This window comes from Pogona vitticeps, chromosome 3, assembly GCF_051106095.1.
Source record: "Pogona vitticeps strain Pit_001003342236 chromosome 3, PviZW2.1, whole genome shotgun sequence".
NCBI classification, from domain to species: domain Eukaryota; kingdom Metazoa; phylum Chordata; class Lepidosauria; order Squamata; family Agamidae; genus Pogona; species Pogona vitticeps.
The window spans coordinates 224,920,959-224,942,595 of record NC_135785.1 but is presented as its reverse complement, the minus strand read 5'-3'; the positions used below and the strand labels follow the sequence as shown (position 1 = coordinate 224,942,595).

Here is a 21,637-nt window from a genome sequence, read left to right as displayed (position 1 = left end):
ATCTGTGAATTCACACTTCCCACCCATCCTCCCCTCTGTCCGTCACGTCTGTCTCATTGATTCAGTGTTGGGCAGTTTGGGAACTGAGGCACTAGCCAGGACGGGCGGACCATGTGTACTAGGGGGGCTGTCCTGACGAACCAATGTTAAGCTCTAGAAGACTCCGGAAACCTCTGCGCAGGCGCAGATTAACCCATTAGTGTGAATTCACAAGATGACCACTCGAAGAAACAGAGTTACAGGTAAGTAACCTCTCTATTCCCCTAAGTTTTGGTCTTCAAAACAAGCTGCTTTTGCACAGTTCTTTCAAATTCCCCTTTACTGGTGCAGTTTCATGTGCTGTACCAAAGATGTTTCCTAGTTATCCATTCATGTTCAGAGTTTTTTTAAAGGTATAGAAGGCTGTGCAATGGAAATGAATGGGTTGAAGCATTCATTGCATGGGCAAAAGCCAGTCTTTATAACCAAGCCAATGGATAAATAGTAACCCCAAGTATATACTGTATTACAATAATTATAAACTGCTTCAAATGCTGTAACTTAAACTGAATACAGTAAACACATTTTTATAAAACTTTTACAACTGTGTTAAAGAAATATTTTTAGAAATGAGGGATGGCTGCTGTTTTTTGTGTTTACAGTAAAAATGTTTCTTTAACACTTAAGTTTGGATTTTCTGCAAATATAAGATACACATGCCTATATTTCTAACTTAACTGTTCTGAATATTGGGTATTGTTAGTTTGTTGTTGTTGTTGTTTAGTCATTTAGTCGGGTCCGACTCTTCATGACTCCATGGACCAGAGCACACCAGGCCCTCCTGTCTTCCACTGCCTCCTGGAGTTGGGTCAAATTCATGTTGGTAGCTTCAGTGACACTGTTCAAATGTTGGTTACATAAGTTATTAAAACAGCTGAAACATCCTGAATGTTCAGATGTGGATTCCTTTGCTAGAAATATCTACTGCCAGAGACAAGTACTCTGACTCCATTTTGTATTCCTTTATGACAGGACGGATTTTATTTAATTCAAAAAGTCAGGTATTTTAACTGATTTAAATAAAAAAATTAAAATTTTAATTGTGATTTAAACTTCTTTTTTTAAAAATCATTTATTTTTTATCCATCCTGCTTTATGAGCACTTTGGCTTGAAATACTCAATTTCTCTGGGGAGAAAGGCTAGCAAGATATGCTGAACTGGGACTAAATGTGTATGAAATTTCCCACCAGACCCTTAATTGAAAGGGTAATAGGTATCCCCACCTTTTATACACTGGTGGGGAACCTCCTATAATTGCTGATGTTTGATCTCATATCTTTCCTAATCACTTGTGTACCATCATGTCATATCTGATTTATGACAGTTCTATAAATTGGCAATCTCTAAGCCTTCGTGAATACAATCTCTAAATTGTTCCTGATCTCATTAAGATTTATTACTGAGATTGAAAAGCACCAGAAAAATAGAAGCTTCTTGACAGGGGCCGAAAGGAATACTGTGGAGGTGGGCTGATGCAATCTAGCACAGGTTGACTCTTCACCATCTTTATAAGTACACCAGCCCATCTCTGCAGTGGTCTAAAGAGTGTGCAAAAATCCTGTGCAGTCAGCCTCTAAGTGGGAGTTAAGAAATAGGAGAGCAAATCAAACCTAATTTATTTGATCTATTAATTGGCTAAGACCAGTCCTGAGATATTGACATTTTCTTAGAAAATCTAAGAAACAGGAATGGGAGAACAACAGATTCCTGTTTTTCCATTTCCAGTGGTCACCATCTTAGCTAAGGATGTCTATATTCTCTTCTTGCCTTTTTGGATATGCAATGTTGCTGTGGACTCCCACCTTTCTTCTCGACATTTCAGTATATTTAAAGATGGAAAAGTATATCTAATTTGTCAGGTATTCAATTTTCTGCTATACTGTCCCCAATTTTCTTCTGAATGCCTAATCACTTTGCAGTGTCTTTTGTACCATCACTCCTCATCTTCTCTCCCTCTTATCCCTGAATCAGCCATCAATAATTAATTATTTTCTCTTTTGTGATACATTTTTCTGAAATGCAGTTTTTAGAAAAGCCCTTGTCTTGTCTCTGTAGCTGTCCATGTAGTTCATGAAAAAACTGTACTACACTGACTAAGCAATTTAATGTTGTGCATTGGTGCTGTAGTGTGTTAGGAAAACAAGATTTTTTTTCTTAGCTCTAGTGAATATTCTTATAGATAGACAGCAGAAGAGAGTCAGTGTTTTAGTGGGAAACTGTTCCCTTAGCCCATTTAAGTTGTGCCCACTCCAACTGTTTATGTTCTCCAGGGGTTTACTCAATGAACACATGATGTGTACAGAGAGGAATGTCCTGAGCAAGTATAGTTGTTGTTTAATTAAGTTGTCCAACTCTTTGTATCCCCATGGACCAGAGCATGCCAGGCCCTTCCGTCTTCCACTGCCTCCCAGGTTTTGGTCAAAATCATGTTGGTCACTTCAATGACACTGTTATCAAATAGTATAGTATAGTCATATAGTAGATGACACTGTCATCGCAAGTATAGTAGCAGATCTTAAATTTACCCTGTGTATTTTAACAGTTCTAGAACCGTCATTCCTAAATTGGCAAAGAAGTTTTGGAAATCTGTTCTGTAAGTATAATTGTTTTTAATAGAATATGTGTGTGAAGGATAATTTAGAACAGTGATTCCCAGGTATTTTGGACTACAGAAATCCTGACTAGCACAGCTAGTGACGAAGGCTTCTCAGAGTTTTTTTGTCCAGGAACATCTGGGAACCCTAGGTTGGAATCACTGATCTGGAAGAACAAATGTCCCTGCAAAAAAAAAAAAAAAAAAAAAAAAAATCTCAGTGGTGCATCAAAACTAACACTTTGTTCCATTTTATGTTTTCCCATTTCAGGTGCCTTAGCTGGACCAGTAGTTGATCCACATGTGAAAGCAGTCTGGGGGAAGAATGTTACACTGAAGTGCATAATTGATATAAATGAAACATTAACACAAATTACATGGGAGAAGATACATGGAAAGAGTGTGCAAACTATTGCTGTTCATCATCCTGAATATGGCTTTTCGGTTCAAGGAGAATATCAAGGAAGGGTATCATTGAAAAACACATCACATACTGATGCATCAATCATCCTAGCAAATGTTACCTTCTCTGATTCTGGTGAATATGTATGCAAAGCAGTTACATTCCCTCTAGGAAACTCACAGTCATCAACAACTGTATCTGTTTTAGGTATGCTTATTTAATTTTATTTCACTTAAATATTTGAAGATAAAAATGAAAACTGGTAGCTTAGAAGTCACTTATATGTAAGTTTGTATATTTGTGAACAGAAACATTCCTGTTAGTGAAGGCAACTGCTGGCAGAAGATGGTCAGTGATTTGCCTAATGTGATTGGAACTTACAGTTCTTCAGATGTTATTTATCTGTGCTATATAGTGATCCATTTTAATCACTTGTTTATGTTATCACAGGCTCACTCCTAAAAGTACTAAGAAACTTTTTTGTTGATAAACAAAATGTTGTGAATTATTATGGAACTAGTCCCTGTAGTTCTTCATCATGGTCTCTGTAAATCACACATTGGGTTCTCTTTGTGCTTGCACAATAATCCTCAGAATATCTAGAGCTTAGTGAAAGCAAATACTCCACTCTCTTCCCCAATAAGCATGCTCCCTCTCAGGGATCCTCCATGAGATCCTTCTTTTCTGCCACAGAGGTAACATCTCCAGAGAGCATCTTGAGTGTCTTTTTTTTAACTGGTGACACAAACAGTTATTAACCTGTTTGTGCTTGTTCCTCTCTGCCTTCTATTTTTTGTATTTTTTTCCCTTAAAATTTTAGTTGCAGTTATCGTTTTCACACCCTTTTCCCCTGGACCCAGAGAGCCTATTTAAAAGGTGTGAATCCTGTTCCAACTTAGATCCTGTTAGCTGTTGGCCATTCCATGTACTCTTGCTTTGGGAAGGGCCACAGGCCACAAATCTTGCTCTGTTCACATGAGATTTACTGAGATTACCCTCTATAACAAATAATCCTGGCTCAAGTACTTTTTTTGGGAGAGATCCCTACAAGATGGGGACTCCTGTCCTCAGGCAGTCTGGGCCCACACTAAGCTCTTGGTGTGTAAGACCGCCCTGCAGGAAATCCTTGATGAGGGCCCTGATGCAACTAGACCTGCATGTTTCATCAGCTCAGGGATCGAACCCCAATATTTCACCTGGCAAACCTACAAAGGATGCATTGGTTCCAAATGCCTCAGTTTGGTTGGTATCAATATTGAAGTTGCTGGCTTCAAAAAAAGATGCAGAAAGCCTCATATCCAAACACTCCCAAAGCTAAGAAGTCAAAGGGAAAGATAAATGTAGCAACCCCAGACCTACTGGAGTATCCCACCCTGTAGTTATGCTGCCACCAACCATTCGCTCTCCCAAGTCACCCAGACCAGGAATGGATTTTAATAAACAAGAGAACAAGGTTTATTGAAAAAACAAACAGGGTAAATAAAAGGATCAGGTAAATAGGATACTGGAACTTGGTATAGTCCCAATCATACACATCCAACTGATTGGTTCCCACGGAACACTTTAAGGTAACGCACAGACCCTGAACCTATCCGTTCTGGCTACCTAGATAGAAACCTGAACCTATCAGGTATGTACTATCTGACGAACAGTTGTACTCAGTCTGACCCACAGACTCCAACTCCACTTCTCCACGTCAGCTCTCTTACGAAGGACTTCCCCCAAATATATACAGTACAGCTCCTCCCCCCTGATGTCCCGCCTTCCACTCCCCATAGGATGGAACTTTCCCTCCAAACCCATGACAGACAGGTACCATCAGTGCTGTATGTGACACCTCCCCCCTTTATAAGTTGTTTTGCGGGGGAAAAGCTAAAGTGCTTTTCTCCAAAAAAACAACCAGGATCAAAACACATAAACAGTTATACATTCTAATACAGTCCCATAACCCATACTTACTCACTCTAGGTCAAACATATCACTTATGCATTTATACATTAATATTTGCAATACATTAAGTTACCTTTATTAATACAAACCAAGCCTGTTCAATAAACAGGTACATTTAACTTTTGGTCACCAATATACACAGTCCATGGTTTCTTCGCCGTCTTCACTCGTCGGGTCTTCTTGACAAGGCGTCAGCAACACAGTTCATTGTCCCTCTGACCACCTTCACTTCAAAGTCAAAATCTTGCAGGTTTAAAGCCCACCTCATAAGTTTACTATTATGTGTTTTCATTGTCTTTAACCACTGCAGTGGTGAGTGGTCAGTGCACAGAACAAAATGTCTTCCCCAGATGTAAGGTTTGGCCTTCTGAATCGCGTATACTATGGCCAGGCACTCCTTTTCCATGGTTGCCAAATGTCTCTCACCTTTCTGGAGTTTCCTACTCAGGTAGTACACTGGATGCTGGTCACCATTGTCATCCTCCTGGCAAAGAACTGCTCCTACCCCGCTGTTAGACGCATCGGTGTAGATGATGAACTCCCGGTCGAAGTCGGGAGCACGCAGCACTGGATAATGGATGAGGGCCTCCTTCAACCTCTGGAACGCCTCCTCACAGTCGCTGGTCCACGGGATGCGGTCATCAGTCTTCTTCCTCGTCAGATCGGTCAGGGGTGTCGCCATCTCGCTAAACCTCGGGATGAACTTTCTGTAGTAGCCCACCAACCCAAGAAATGATTTGTCTTTTTTCTTGGTGTTGGGTCTGGGCCAATCACGAACTGCTTCTATCTTGGCCTCTAGGGGTTTGATCACTCCTCCCCCTACTATGTGACCCAAGTATTTTATTTCTGGGCTACCCAGCTGACACTTGCTTGCCTTTACTGTTAGCCCTGCTGCACTTAACCTCTGCAGCACTATCTCCAGGTGTTTCAGGTGATCTTCCCAGGTATTGCTGAAGATCCCTATATCGTCAATGTAGGCCACAGTAAAGTCACTGAGCCCTGCTAAGGTCTGGTCCATCAGCCTTTGGAATGTGGCTGGTGCATTTCTGAGACCAAAACTAAGGACTCTAAACTCATATAGACCGAAAGGGCTGCAAAATGCGGTCTTTTCCTGATCCCTGGGATCAATCCTTAATTGCCAGTAACCCTTTACTAGGTCCAACGATGAAATGAACCGACAACCCCCTATGGTTTCAATCAGGTTGTCTAGCCTGGGCATTGGGTAGGCATCAGGAGTGGTTACGCGGTTTAATTTCCGGTAATCTACACAAAATCTAATGCTCCCATCAGGCTTGTCCACCAGGACTATCGGAGAGGACCAAGGACTAGAAGAGGGGACGATTATGTTCTCCCTAAGCATCTCGTCCAGCTCCTTCCGCACCTTGTCCCTATAGGGTCCCGTCACTCGGTACGGGGATACTGCTTGCGGGGGTGCATCCCCTGTGTGGATCCGATGCATCACTCCCTTCACTATCCCCGGCTTATTTGAAAAAACCTTATGATATTTAGTGAGCAGCACTTTTAGTTCTTGCTGCTGGTCTTGGGTGAGTGCAGGACTGATCTTCACCTCATCTGGGTTGTATTTCACTTCCCCTCTACCCTCCCAGAAGGGCAATTCAGCTCCCTCACTCTCAGCTGCTTTTATGGCAAATAAAACCCTCTGTTCCCCTCTGTAGTAGGGTTTCAGGGCATTCACATGTACCACCCTCCGTGCTTGGTGTTCCTCCTGTTCTATAAGGTAGTTCAGGTCCGACATCTTGGAAATGACCCTGTATGGTCCTGCCCATTTGAGCTGCAGTTTGTTCTCTTTGCAGGGCCTAAGCCAAAGCACTTCCTCCCCTGGGTTAAAGTGCCTCTCCCTGGCTTTCTGGTCATACCAGGTTTTCTGTCTGACCTTCTGAGCTTGCAGGTTTTCTGCTGCTAGCTCTAGGTTTCTCTTCAGGTCATTCATTAAAGTGTCTATATACGTCACAACATCTTGTGGGTCACCCTGGGTGATCTGCTCCCAATTCTGTTTGATTAAATCAAGTGGACCTTTTACTTTTCTCCCAAACAAAAGTTCAAACGGACTGAACCCGGTACTGGCTTGGGGCACTGATCGGTAAGCAAACAAAAGGGATTGCAGCTTCTGGTCCCAATTGTTTGGATTCTCTGCCAAGTAAGCCCTAATCATGCGCATCAGAGTCCCATTGAACTTCTCCGTTAACCCATTACTTTCGGGGTGATAGGCAGTGGTTTCCTTGTGTTTAATTCCACAGATTTGCCATAACCGTTTCATGAGCTTTGATGTAAACGATGTGCCCAAATCTGTGATTATTTCTGAGGCAAATCCCATCCTGGACATATACCCCACCAAGGCATCTGCCACTGTGTTATTTTCGATGTTAGTCAAGGGAATGGCTTCGGGGTACCTCGTGGCATGGTCCACAATGGTGAGAATGAACCGGTTCCCCCTCTTTGTGGCCTTGGGCAAAGGTCCCACAATATCCACTCCTATACATTTGAAAGGGGTGTCAATCACAGGCAAAGGGCAGAACTTCGCTTTGGACCTTTCACGGTTATTCCCCTGCCTCTGACACACATCACATTGTTTACAGAACTCCTTGATTTGCTTCCCTATTTCAGGCCAGTAAAAATTTTGTGTGATTCTCTGCTGTGTTTTGTTCACCCCCAAGTGCGCAGTAAACATGTCAGAGTGCCCCCTTTGTAAGATCATGGGGTGATACTTTTCAGGTACCACTAGCTGACTTCTGATCCCATCTCCCCCTTTTGAGACATTCATCAGGGTCTCTCTATATAAAATTCCCTTTTTCTCGTGAAATCTCACTGGGGTTTCAGGTGTTAGCTGGGTGTCTGTCACCTTTTCAAAACACTTTTGGAGAGTGGCATCTGCCTTTTGCTCTTGGCCAAATTTGCTGTCTGTGGTTAAGGTTTCTGCCACCGCTTCGGGACTACCCTCATCTGCTTCAGCCTCGGGCTCTTCAGTACCCCCCTGAACTGTCCCCGTGGTAGCTTGTGAGCGTGTAATCACTAGCACCCGTTTCACATGTTCAGCCAGGTCATTTCCCACGAGCACGGCTGCTAGCAGAGTCGATGAAATCGCTAGACGCCAAACTCCCCTCCAGCCTTGAAAGCTCACAGGTACCTCAGCTACTGGCAGTGAGATCACCTGCCCCTCAATCCCTGCCACCTTCAGGCTCTCATTTGGGATTATATGCTTCCTAGGAATCATGTCTGGATGGCACAGGGTCACCTGGGAACAAGTATCCCTTAGCCCCCTATACTGATGGTCAAATATTCCTACGTCCACCCCAGCGGTCTCAAACAATTGCGAATCTGTCCTAACTAGTAAGCAGCGCTTGACCTCCACAAGAGGACCATTTTCCCCAGCCTGATCAGCAGATGTAACTGGTCCAGAGTGAGTCGCCATGGCAACAGGCTCCCTCAGTGGCAAGGAGCTTTGCTCTGTCTGGACACAGAACACAGCTTTTGGCTTGGTTCCACTCAAATCATGAGGCAAATTTCCCTTTAGCTGCTTTAATTTCTCACACTCTGAGATTAGATGGCCCTTTCCTTGACAGAAATAACATTTTCTGCTGTACTTGGAGTCTTTCTCATCTGTTTTTGGTTTTCCCTCCAAAATCTGAGGTCTTGGTGGTTTCATGTCAGAGGGCTTCCCTTCAACATGGGCCCCTCCCCCTTGCTGGTTTTTCCCCGGTCCCTGAGAGTACCTGCTGTAGGTTTCTTTGGGCTTACCCACAGTTTTCCCCTCAGCACCTAAGGGCTTCCTTATTTGGGAAATAAAATCTGCGATCTCCGCCGCTTCTGTCACAGTTTTCGGTTTCCTCTCTCTCACATGGAACTTTAGTTCCCCATGCAGGACTGAATAAAATTGCTCCAGCGCTATCAGGTCTTTGAGCTGCTGGAAGGTCTCTGTCCCCTCCTGAGACAGCCATTTCTCTAGCAACCTCACCAGTTGGGCCCCCACTTGGGTAAAAGTCTGCTCTGGTTTTTTTGTGAGTGACCTGAATTTTTGCCTCAGCTGTTCAGCATTTATCCCATGCCGGGCAAACACCAGTTTTTTAAACTCAGCGAAGTCTTTCAGCAGTTCCACTGGCATCTCTGCATAGACTTCTGCCAGGCTGCCACTGATTAAAGATCGCATAATGGTCATCTTCTCAGTTTCCCTTACTGAGAAGTCCACAAACGCTCTTTCCACGAGGGAAAAGAACACCTCAGGGCAATCTCCCTTGTTGTACACAGGGAATTTCTTCAAGTCAGTTTTAGACAGGCTGCCTTCCCCATTCCCTGGGTTCCCCTCATTATTATTGTTATTCCTATTTCTACTCATTATTTCCAGCTTCTTCAGCTCAAACGCCATTCTTTCTAACTCCAACTGTCTCTGTTTCTCTTCCCTTTCCATTTCAAATTGTCTTTGTTTCTCCCTTTCCCTTTCCTCCATTTCCCTCACCCTCAGTTCATGCTGTTGGGCTAGGAGCATTTTTCTGAGTTCTGAGGTCAGTTCTCCCGTGCTCTCATCCTGCACTGAGCCAAATTCCTCCTCAGAACCTTGGTCTCCCAGTGGTTCTCTCACTTCCCCCATTTCTGCCATTTGGCTTCGAGTCAAGGGCATAATCCCCCCAGAACAGGCTGCCTTCAAAAGTCACGCCTCAAAATAAAATGACGACTTTTTTCCTTTTGCCTCAGAAACAGCCTTCTATAGACTGCTGCTGTGCCTCCAGCACCAACTTGCAACTGTTGCCAGACAGAATTCACCCCCTCTGCTAGGCCTCTCAGCAGACAGGCTAGATCACTGTTACTTCACGCAGCTTTGCCTCAGCCCTTTCCCGCCAAAACGGGTTGCCTCAGAGCTCCCTAATCTAGTCCCCCAATCTGAGTTTGCACGTTCTTCCACTAGCCTACCTCCCTGTGAGGTAAGCCTAGAAGATTACCTACGCGCCCTCAGATTTTCCCTGACTAGACCCCCCCTTGCTCTGGGCACACTAGCCAAGGCTTTGCTGGACCACTGGGCAACTGGACCAGTCGTATCCCACCCGCTGGACACCAACAAATGTAGCAACCCCAGACCTACTGGAGTATCCCACCCTGTAGTTATGCTGCCACCAACCGTTCGCTCTCCCAAGTCACCCAGACCAGGAATGGATTTTAATAAACAAGAGAACAAGGTTTATTGAAAAAACAAACAGGGTAAATAAAAGGATCAGGTAAATAGGATACTGGAACTTGGTATAGTCCCAATCATACACAGCCAACTGATTGGTTCCCACGGAACACTTTAAGGTAACGCACAGATCCTGAACCTATCCGTTCTGGCTACCTAGATAGAAACCTGAACCTATCAGGTATGTACTATCTGACGAACAGTTGTACTCAGTCTGACCCACAGACTCCAACTCCACTTCTCCACGTCAGCTCTCTTACGAAGGACTTCCCCCAAATATATACAGTACAGCTCCTCCCCCCTGATGTCCCGCCTTCCACTCCCCATAGGATGGAACTTTCCCTCCAAACCCATGACAGACAGGTACCATCTGTGCTGTATGTGACAGTAACCTAATCGTATCTTCTCTTATTTAACTTCCTCAGATACTGATGTAAGCAATAGAAGTCTCCTTTTGCCATTAGAGGACACTAGATCCTTTTCAAATCTTACACTGCACATGACTGGGTTTTTGCATTTGAAATCAAGAGATCTTCACCTGAGACTGACCCTGGTTTTGATAGGATTTAAAAAATATGCCATTTCTCTGGTCCAGATCTCACTTCCTTGCTCAACCTGATTAAGAAATTGTGGCAAAAACTTGTTTTACCTCCCACATCCTGACATATCAAAAACCTGTATAGGGTATGGGAGGAAGAAGCTAGCGTCATTTAAAAATCTGCAGCTCAACTCTTTTATTGTGGATGTGTCCCAAATATGATCCAAGGTAGCAAGCATACTACAATCATCAAGGAAGGGAGAAAGATGAATCTATTGGTCATCACATTTATTTCACTATGGCATTACGTTGTAAAAATACAGGTGCATTTTACTCTGGCAGGAACCAACTCTTTTTGGGTATCTGGATTGAGAGAGAGAATTAATCACAACCTGACACAGTAAATTGGATTTTATATTATGTAAGGTTTATTGAAAGATAATATTTCCTTTGGGCCCCTGAAGATGTGGATCTATCCAGAGATGCACCACCAGCTCCGACGCTTGAATCCACTCTCTCTTCATCAGCCTACAAACCCTCATGCTTAGAATCCTTGAGGTTGAAGGATTCGACTTTGAAAGTCTCGGCCCTAAAGACCTTGACTTTCCACTACTATTCTAAGAAAGAAAAAGAAGCATGAACCCAATGCCGAGTGCTCACCTAAAAGGCTTCATTAGGATCGGGATCTACCGAAACCTATGGCTTCCCAGGATGGAAACCCATTGAATGCCACTCCCTCCCAAGTAGTCACCAAGATTATCTACCATCTGATGATGATGCCCTTGAGCTCAGAGATCATCCTCCTTCCCCCACCTTCAGCCATTGCCCCAATTGGGTCAGGGCAACCTCCTCACTCTCCCTTTTCTTCTGCTTCTCCATCAGCTTCTCCTGAACACATGGTGCTTTGTCAACCTTTCCCTGCAAGGCCCTGATGAGAGCCCCTCTCCCACTTCCTCCTGGGCTCCGAGAGCAGCTCAGTATCCTGTCCATCATCACCGAGCCTACCATCCTAGAATACAGTTTCTTGTTACGGTCCTTAGACCAATCACACAGGGAGAAAACATAGAAGTTTACAGTTTCTAAAATTCCAAATACCTTATAAAACATTTTACATTAAAAGACCATTTAAAATCTAGTATCTAGGTACCATAACATTTCAAAATTTCAGGTACTGTACTTCATTAAAAAAAATGACAATTAAAACACAATTTAAAACCTCATAATCACATGTTTCCTTACCTACGGTCCTCAGACCCACCATACAGAAAAATGGACAACCCAGTTCCATGCAATCTCTGCAGTACGTAATAACATCAAACTTAGACATAAAACAAACAAGTATACAACAAGTATAAAACAAACAAGTATACAAGCAATTCCTTTTGTTTCTGATCATGGGGCATTCTTGGCAAAGATACTGGAGTGGCATTGCCAGTTCCTACTCCAGGTGGATTGCATTTAGTCGGAACTCTCCACTATGTCCTGTCCGTCTTGGGTGTCCCTGCACGGCATAGCCTATAGCTTTTCTGAGTTACTCAAGCCCCTTCGCCACGACAAGGCAGCAATCCATGAAGGGGAAAGGAAGGTTATGCTCAAAATCCTCCAAGGTAGGCTTCAGCAGTATGTGGACCGAGAACTCCCAGAAGTACAAGCTGGATTCCGAAGAGGCAGAGGCACTCAAGACCAGATTGCTAACTTGCGCTGGATTATGGAGAAAGCCAGAGAGTTCCAGAAAAATATCTACTTCTTCTTCATTCACTATGCAAAAGCCTTTGACTGTGTGGACCACAACAAACTATGGCAAGTTCTTAAAGAAATGGGAGTGCCTGACCACCTTATCCATCTCCTGAGAAACCTATATGTGGGACAGGAAGCAACAGTTAGAACTGGATATGGAACAACTGATTGGTTCAAAATTGGGAAAGGAGTACGACAAGGCTGTATATTGTCCCCCAGCTTATTCAACTTATATGCAGAATACATCATGCGGAAGGCTGGACTGGAGGAATCCCAAGCCGGAATTAAGATTGCCGGAAGAAATATCAACAACCTCCGATATGCAGATGACACCACTCTGATGGCAGAAAGTGAGGAGGAATTAAAGAACCTTGTAATGAGGGTGAAAGAGGAGAGTGCAAAAAACGGTCTGAAACTCAACATCAAAAAAACTAAGATCATGGCCATCACCTCCTGGGAAATAGAAGGGGAAGATATGGAGGCAGTGACAGATTTTATTTTCCTGGGCTCCATGATCACTGCAGATGGAGACAGCAGCCACGAAATTAAAAAACGCCTGCTTCTTGGGAGGAAAGCGATGACAAATCTTGACAGCATCTTAAAAAGCAGAGACATCACCTTGCCAACAAAAGTCCGAATAGTCAAAGCTGTGGTTTTTCCTGTCGTTATGTATGGAAGTGAGAGCTGGACCATAAAGAAAGCAGACCGCTGAAGAATTGATGCCTTTGAATTGTGGTGCTGGAGGAGACTCTTGAGAATCCCCTGGACTGCAAGGAGAACAAACCTATCAATTCTAAAGGAAATCAACCCTGAGTACTCACTGGAAGGACAGATCCTGAAGCTGAGGCTCCAGTACTTTGGCCATCTAATGAGAAGAAAAGACTCCCTGGAAAAGACCCTGATGTTGGGAAAGTGTGATGGCAAGAGGAGAAGGGGATGACCGAGGATGAGATGGCTGGACAGTGTCTGCGAAGCAACCAACATGAATTTGACCCAACTCTGGGAGGCAGTGGAAGATAGGAGGGCCTGGCGTGCTCTGTTCCATGGGGTCACGAAGAGTCGGACACGACTAAACGACTAAACGACGACGACGATACAAGCAATTCAAAACTCTCCATTCCAATACCAGAGTCAAGTATGAGGAAATTTCTGAAATTTGAGAATCACAGACAGAACCCAGCTACCTTGTATGATATCTTACTATCCCTGTCTGAGAAGAGATACTCAATTCTAGTTTTCTCTGATTGGCCAGGGATGTTTTCAGTCAATAGGGTAATAATATGATTTTGTGCTACTGCACAATGGGGCAGTGGTAAAAGATGTGCTCCATGGACTTGACCTTGCCAAGGGAGCAGGAACACAGCAGCCTCTCAGCAAGTGGAACATTCTTGTACTTCCCTTCAGGCATAGCAGTGGGGAGGACAGTACACTTTGCCAGAGTAAAAGCTCCCCTAAACTGTTTTAAATCCAGTGATGTTAGATAATTAGCTGGTTTTATAACATTTTTAATATTGACCCTTTCCATAGTGTTTTGTAAGTTGGCAAGATCTAATTGGTGCTCAGTAGTATCCTCAGTTCTTAACAGGGTTTTTGTTTTTTGGCCTGGTCTAATCCATATAATAAAATGGTGTGGGGATAGTCACCAACTTTCATCATATAGCTCTGAACAAATATGTCCTAGTTCGATTGGAAGTTATCAGTGAATATCGGGATAAGATAGGCCTTAAACAATGTGTATAGAGAGAGAATGCTAATCCAGGCTTCTACTTTTAGGCATCCTATACCCAGTTCTTATCCCGGCATTTGTGACACATCTGAGAACCTGTAAAATTCTTCTTAAAATTTGGATTGTAAAATTGTTCTTAAAAATTTGTACCTTTCCTGAGGTGCAAAATGTGTGCTGACTGGCCCTAAGAATAATCCATATAACAGTTGGGGTAATGTCTTAGTCTTATAGAGTTTTAGCACTGCTGAACAAGCCTATCATCCTTCGGAAACCTATCAAGCCTAAGAGTGGCTCAAACCTGGGGCAACCAGTACATATTGCCATCCTTACTACTTTGGTGAGCACATTGGGTCACACCATGGGATGCCTTGAACCTCCCCCAACAGTTGGTTTCTCTCCACCGACCTCAGAGTTTCTCCCTGGGCTACTATCACAACCATCATTCCGTTTTGGACACTCATTTCAGTGCTGATACAAGCCTACTTTCACCTTGGTAAGGCCTGCGTTTCTCACGCTTGAGCCAACCTCTATGCCACCTGTAGCTTTGGCATCGGCACCCTTGAAATCCTGCTCCAAGCGGCACTAACTTAATTCCAAATTGCCTTCAGCTCTTGAACCCCTAAGCAGCCTCAACTCCACCACTGCTGGTCCCCAGGAACCATCCACCCAGACCCAACCATTCTGTTGTGGCCATTTTTGGGGGGGTCTCAGCATTCGCCAGAGCCTGCCCGGCAAGAACAGGGCCAGTCTTTGGATTCCAAGGACACTCCTGATTCTCGGGTGGCATCCAGCCCTCAGGATCTGATTATCACCCTGGAGTCTGATGTGGTGGACAGTTGCCCACCCTCTACCTCCCCAGATCTCCAGTACTATTCAGACCTTACACTGCGTCTTGCCAAGCTCCCTCCTCAGCACTCTGATCAGATAGACGAGACATCCACTGCCCCAGTCTAACTGGCTATGATGCCCTGTGTAGTGAACATCGCCAAGGGCCCCTGGGACAAGCTGTCACTTTTAGCTCTAGAAGGTTTGAGGATTTGTGCAAGCGCAGAATGCTACCCATTAGTGTGAATTCATGGACATCTATTCAAAGAACCATAGTTAAAATAAGAAACTTGTCTTTTCCTATGTATGGTGTTAAAACAGACTGTTGAAAATCGTGACTCTGACTCTGGTTGTTCTTACCTGTTTGGAACTCTGCTTTTGATGTGGCTGATACATGGGAAATACACTGTAAAGAGTGCATCAGTAAAGAGTTAATCACTGTTAAACCTTGCTTGTTTTTTAGTTCCTCAGAAGAATCTTTGTAGCATGCAAGCTGGAACAATTTTTTTTTTAAAAGTTCAGATAATTTCATATGCTTCCAAGGAATAATTCACCCTTAGTTTGAATTCACAATGGTTTGAAGCAAGACATTTAATTGTCTGGTGCTCAGAGCAATCCTGGAAATTTTATTTAGATACGTTTATTGATATGATTACTGATCAAGATTTTTTTTTCTATAGTTGAACCAATCGTGAGTCTAAGAAAAGGACCAAATGATTTAATAGATGGCGCCAATCAGACGGTTGCAGCCATTTGCACAGCAGCTACTGGAAAACCAGCTGCCGAGGTCATTTGGGAAGGTGACCTTGGTGAAATGGAAACCACTTCCACTGCATATTCAAATGAAACTGTTACAGTGGAAAGTCGATATAAACTTGTCCCCACAAGGTTTGCTAGAGGAAGACGTATAACCTGTGTTGTGAAACATCCAGCTTTGGAAAAGGAGATAAGGATGCTTCATGTGCTGGATATTCAGTGTAAGTAATTGCTGTATGCTCTGTAACATTGTCACTTCCTGTAGGAAACAGCTAATAAATGCTAGGATGTCCTTCTAGTATAAAGTGTTATATTTTTCTTGTTTGGAAATTTTGAACTATGTGAATGTTTTATGTAAAAGTACAAATTGTAAATGAAACATTTAGATGTTGTCTGTTTAAAACTGTAAACATGAAGATACATACAATCTTGTTTTGAGTCTCTAAACATATCTCACAACAGTGATGTATTGTGTGCATAATTATATTGGTTACTTTATTTTGCATTTATTTTATGGTATTTTTTTACACCTTTATATTTTATGGATGTTGTTGAGTTTTTTTGTGATGATGTTATTGTTATTGTTTTGTTGTTGTAAACCACCTAGAGTGGCCTTGGCTGCCAGATGAGCAGTATAAAAATTAATAAAGTAATTAATTCATTAGTGAAAGAAAGAAAGAAAAAGTGTATTCTGTCCTAAAGAATGGAATTGAGGAAATAATTAGGAATTTTTATAAGGAAAATCCTTTCTGTTAAGCCTTGGTATTATTTATTATATCATATGAATAACAGACCGATTTTTGGAATTCAGAACTCTGGGTGCAGTGAGCTGGTATATACCCCCCACTGCCTTCTTTCTTGCAATGTATTAAAATGTTCAAAATATGAACAAAGATTTTCAAGCAGCTAGATAGATAGTTTGTTTCTTGTAACATATAACATTGCCAATTTTAGCTGAATACAGTTAGCTGATCATGAGGCTTCTGAACAAATATACAAAAATGTGGTTGAGTCATTTCCTATTGTACAACAAATCATGAGACTGAAGTGTGATAAAAATGTCAATACCAGCTATGATTCTGACCATTGTTTTTATAATATAATGGTGACCATTTTGTCACAATGGTATGGTTCCTCCAAGGAAGAATTTAAGGTTAATTTTGGTCAGGACAGTGTTAAGAAGTTGGGACTTTGGCATACTCATTTAATGGCTCCAATTAACATCAGTTATTAATTATATATAGTGTGTTGCATTGGTAATAATTATATCAATAGCATTAATTTGATCTGTCAAAACTGCAGAATAAGAATCTGGAGGTTTGTACATTCAAAGTATGTTCTAGAATAATAAACAGTTTTTCTAGGCAAAATGGTGTTTGTTTATTCTGAGGATGCTGATAACTTGCAGGACATTTCCAGTTATTTAATATATGTTTGCTGCAACATATTTTAACAAATGATATTCCAGACTTGAATATATGGCCTATTGTTCAAATGAAATGCACTAACTGATGTCTGATCTAGATAATCATTATAAAGTATCCTAGATGTTTAAAGACCTATTTGTCTACCCTCTGTACAAGAGATTTCCCAATTACTGATTACATTTCTTGATGAAATCAAATTTAATGTGTATAAAGCTTGCAGATCAACATAGGTGTGAGATGAACAGTCAGATATGCTATTAGGTGTCAGTGCTTTAAAATTCTGAAAAGTTTTAAGCGTAAACATGTTTAAAGTGGTCAGAATCCACACAAGCTTATTCCTGGTCTGTGAATTTGAAACAGTTTTTTTATCTCATGTGTAGTAGCTTAAATACATGTATATTTATAGATTCCCCTGAAGTTACAGTTACTGGGTATGATGGAAACTGGTATATTGGAAGAGAAAATGTGTTGCTCAGGTGTAATGCTGATGCAAATCCACTGCCAATGGAGTTTACATGGAGTCGGTAAGTTCTTGCCTAAATAAATGTGATAATACTCAGTGTGTTTTTTGGGAAAAACTCTTGCAATGTTGTTTTTAAATTCTAGGAGCTTTATTTCTAAAATACTGCTCCTGTATTTCTTACCTATCAACCCATGATGGAGTGAGGACTTTAGCCCTCTGGGAGTTGCTGGCCTGTAGTTTGCCACCATCATCTACTATCTGGAGTTTATGGTTGTTGGCATCCAACAGCACCTTCTTGTCTCTGTTGTACGTAATGAACTTAGGATCCCAAATTATGAAATTCATTACCGCAATGTATAGCATATTTATAGACTTAATACAGATTTTAAAGAAGAATTTAGAAATTAAATCATAATCACTTAATCAGTGAATGTTAATCATGACAGCTCTGTGTTCAGTGTACTGACATGATATACCTTTAGTTTGCCAGTGGGCAGAGGCAAACAGACTTTATATGTTTGAATCTCCCAGAAGCATGTAACTGGCCTCTGAGATTAAGTGTTCTTTTGTTTTGACAGTGAGACAAATACTGTTAAGCAGCATTATTATCATCTGAAAGATTACATATAGAATTATACAGTGCTTTTTGGAGACATGAAAATGTTTCCTTTTATCCAGATACTTCATAGCATAATGCAGAATACAGTCTGAATCATCATCATCATCATTTTAGAACTACAAAGCTGGAAGGAACGCTATGGATCATCAAGTCCAGCCCCTGTTAAGGAGAAACAGTGGGGAATTGAACTCCCAACCTCTGGCTCCACAGTCAGATACCTAAACCATTGTGCTATACAGTAGTTTGTAACTTACAGATACTGTAAATTATTTGTTCCAATGCAGTGTTGAAATGATAAGGTTGAATTGGTTAACAAATATAGCCAGTTTTAGCAGACGTTACAGATGTTGGAGAAAAAAGTGATGCGGTGATCATTATATGTCTATTTATTTAAATATAGCCTTTTACATTTCTGATGATTTTTTATAATTTTGAGTGGAAGACTTTTGCCAGTTATATATTGATCAAAAATGATATATTCGGTAAATTTTAATGACAGTTCTGAGAAAATTTCTGTTACTGTAGCTGTAAATAGTTTAGCGAGTTGGGTACCAGGCTGCAGAGCAACAGGTTGGAAGTTTGATTCCTTACAGTGCCTCTCAAGAGAAAAGCCAGCCTATATAGCATTGGGCAAGCTGCACAGTCCCATTCCTAAGTGCTGCGTACCTAGAAAACTGTGGAAAGAGTCACCTTAAATCAGAACTATTATTATAAATGTACAACACTGTAGAATGTTGAATAAAGTCTTTCAATTAAAAAAATCACTATTTGTTACTATTTAAGAGCTGTCTCGTAAATAGATTATTTAATAGTGTTATTGTAATTTCACTGTATTTACAAGCAAATCAGATGCAGTTTTATCTTAATCTATTTGTATTGCAGTGTTATTTGAAGTTAAATTCCTGAAATTTATATATCTTTGTGGTGCCGTCCATTAGTTAAAACCCTGTTGCTTAGCACAGTAAATTGCAAATACTGAAGGTCTATTGAATCAGTGGGGGTTTGGTGAGTCTCCTCTGTAAGTGCCATTAATTCAGTGGACCTGCTCTAGCTGGGACTTAACTGTGCTAAGCTACAGAATTTTATCCAGTATTTGCTTACTCGGGAACAAATCTCCTTGATCTCAGTGTTTTATTCACAGTCCCAGGGAGCTATTTATAGGACTTCAGGCTTAATTAGGTATGGGACTTCTGGGGAAAACAAAAGCCCCATACCTTTGGGAGGCCCATAGCTTGACAAGAACCCCCTAGACCAAATTATAGAACTGGGTGCTGTCAAAATGACAGGAGGTAGAGCAGCCTTCTTCCATGCAGTTACCACTCTGCTTCTTTACGCCTTCTGAAAAGTACAGAGTACCTTAGCAGATCTCAAGGACTCAGAGAGACTTGCAAAATGCATGAAGAACGAGTTCAGGCAGAGGCTGCCTCCTGCCTTTTTAATAGTTCCCGGTCCAATAATTTGGCCTGAGCGGTTCTGCCAAATTATAGGATTGGGAGTTCATTTTTTTCCATTCCCAGTCTTCATGTTTGTGTAGTAATGAAACTGATATGTAAACACAGTGCAGAATGTAGCAACAGGTTTTTTTCCCTTTCAAAACATTTTTAAAGTATTCTAAGTTTTAAAGCAAGAGGGATATACCTTTTTCTTTTCACATATCATGAAGTGCTCCTGCCATTGGACATGTCAGATGAAATTTTTTGAGGTTGATCAAGATGCCCAGATGACTGATGCATTAGAGGCATTTAGATTTTTTGGAATTACATAGTGGTGCTCCCGACCCTCTTAGGGATCACAGGGCACTCAATCAGAGAATTCTCTGGCACTTATCTACCACCTTTATGCTGGGCCAAGTCCCTAGACCCCAGCAGTGCATAGCATAAGCCCTTTGAAACAAGTCTGACCTAAAAAGAACACTTTGCACTTATTTAGAAACTTAGCAAGTACATACACCAGGGCTTTGTGATTCCTTAGAATTTAAAACAGCTCAGTGAGGTAGGACTCTTAAATGATAGCAAATCTGTGGCCTTTTTCACCACTGGAATTTGCCAGACCTTACTGTTCAAGAGACCAGTCCTCAATAAGGGTTTTTGAAAGTAATTTTTAATTAGAAAAATAGAATTCCATAGAACATCAGTTTATATTGCAAAAGCAGTAGCATTCAAGAACATACAGTGGGGTCTTGACTTGAGAACTTAATTCGTATTGGAAGGCGGTTCTCAAGTCAAAAAGTTCTCAAGTCAAATCTGCATTTCCCATAGGAATGCATTGAAAACCATTTGATCCGTATTTGCTCTTTTCCGTCCATAGAAACTAATGGGAAGCTGCTATCTGCCTTCGACCACTAGAGAGGGGATATTTTGTTTCTTTTTTTTTCTTAGGTCAAGAAAGGTTCAGGGAAGGCAGGAAAAATACAGTCCAGGCAGTACAGTACCAGGCAGTCCGAAGACTGTCTCCCAATCCACTCTCTAAATGCTGGGAGGAGTGAGGAAGCAGACAGGCACCCTTTTCACTGGCCAACAGTTAACTGAAAGTTCAAATTTTGCACTTTCCCTGCCTCCCACGTGGTTTTTTTCAGGTCTTAACTCAAATCTAAGTACTTAAGTCAAGTCAATATTTTCCTGTGAGAGCGGTTCTTAAGTCAAAATGTTCTTAACTCGAGCCGTTCTTAAGTCAAGACCCCACTGTATTCAAAGATTAGTGCGGTTAAATAAAATACTTGTTTCCCATTTAAAATAATAAACTACTAAACTAAGCTACAGAGGTTATAGTGGGCTGTGCCCCCACCTCCTGCTTCCTCCTTTACTTCCTCCCTCTTTCAAGCTACATTCTCATACCATCATCAGAACAGAAATCCATAATCAGGAATCATTGAACACACTGGAACACAAGTGAACAATAGTGAACACAGAACACATAACCCATCTTCCATTTTCTACTTTCCTAGCTTCTCCTTTCTTTTTGGCCCCCTCTAGCTGTTAACCAATTAACTTTTTGGAGGTTGTACGACCTCTCCCCACCTCTTATTCCCATGAGAGTGCAGGTGTTGTTTGTCTTCTGTAATAGGCTTGGAATGTTGAATCTTCCCTGGACCTCTCGACATGGCCTCAAGATATCTGAATGCTTGGTTGTAACAGTCACAGGAAAACATTCTCATAGTGCTTAAGAGAAACACATCAAAAAGTCCTTCAAATCATCTCTACACAGAACCATTCTGACTCCATTTTATATTTCTTTGACTACATCTCCATCATGACATGCTTCTAACCACATATTCCATGATCATGAGACATAGCAGTGAAACAAGATGCCATTCCTTCCACGTACATACTAAAGCAACAGGGTTTCAGATACTGTGTGAATTAAACTGCAAAGTTTACA

At 41.7% G+C, this 21,637-nt stretch overlaps 1 protein-coding gene across 2 annotated transcripts in view; it reads left to right on the top strand.

The window, feature by feature from the left end:
• The window catches only part of NECTIN3 (nectin cell adhesion molecule 3), a 111,419-nt gene that overhangs the window by 39,054 nt on the left and 50,728 nt on the right, over window positions 1-21,637 (top strand). For both annotated transcript variants that reach the window (XM_020809869.3, XM_020809860.3), the window contains exons 2-4: window positions 2,905-3,243; window positions 15,675-15,971; window positions 17,584-17,701. In XM_020809869.3, coding sequence (XP_020665528.3) covers window positions 2,905-3,243; window positions 15,675-15,971; window positions 17,584-17,701 — 754 coding nt within the window. The remainder of the gene's footprint in view (window positions 1-2,904; window positions 3,244-15,674; window positions 15,972-17,583; window positions 17,702-21,637) is intronic.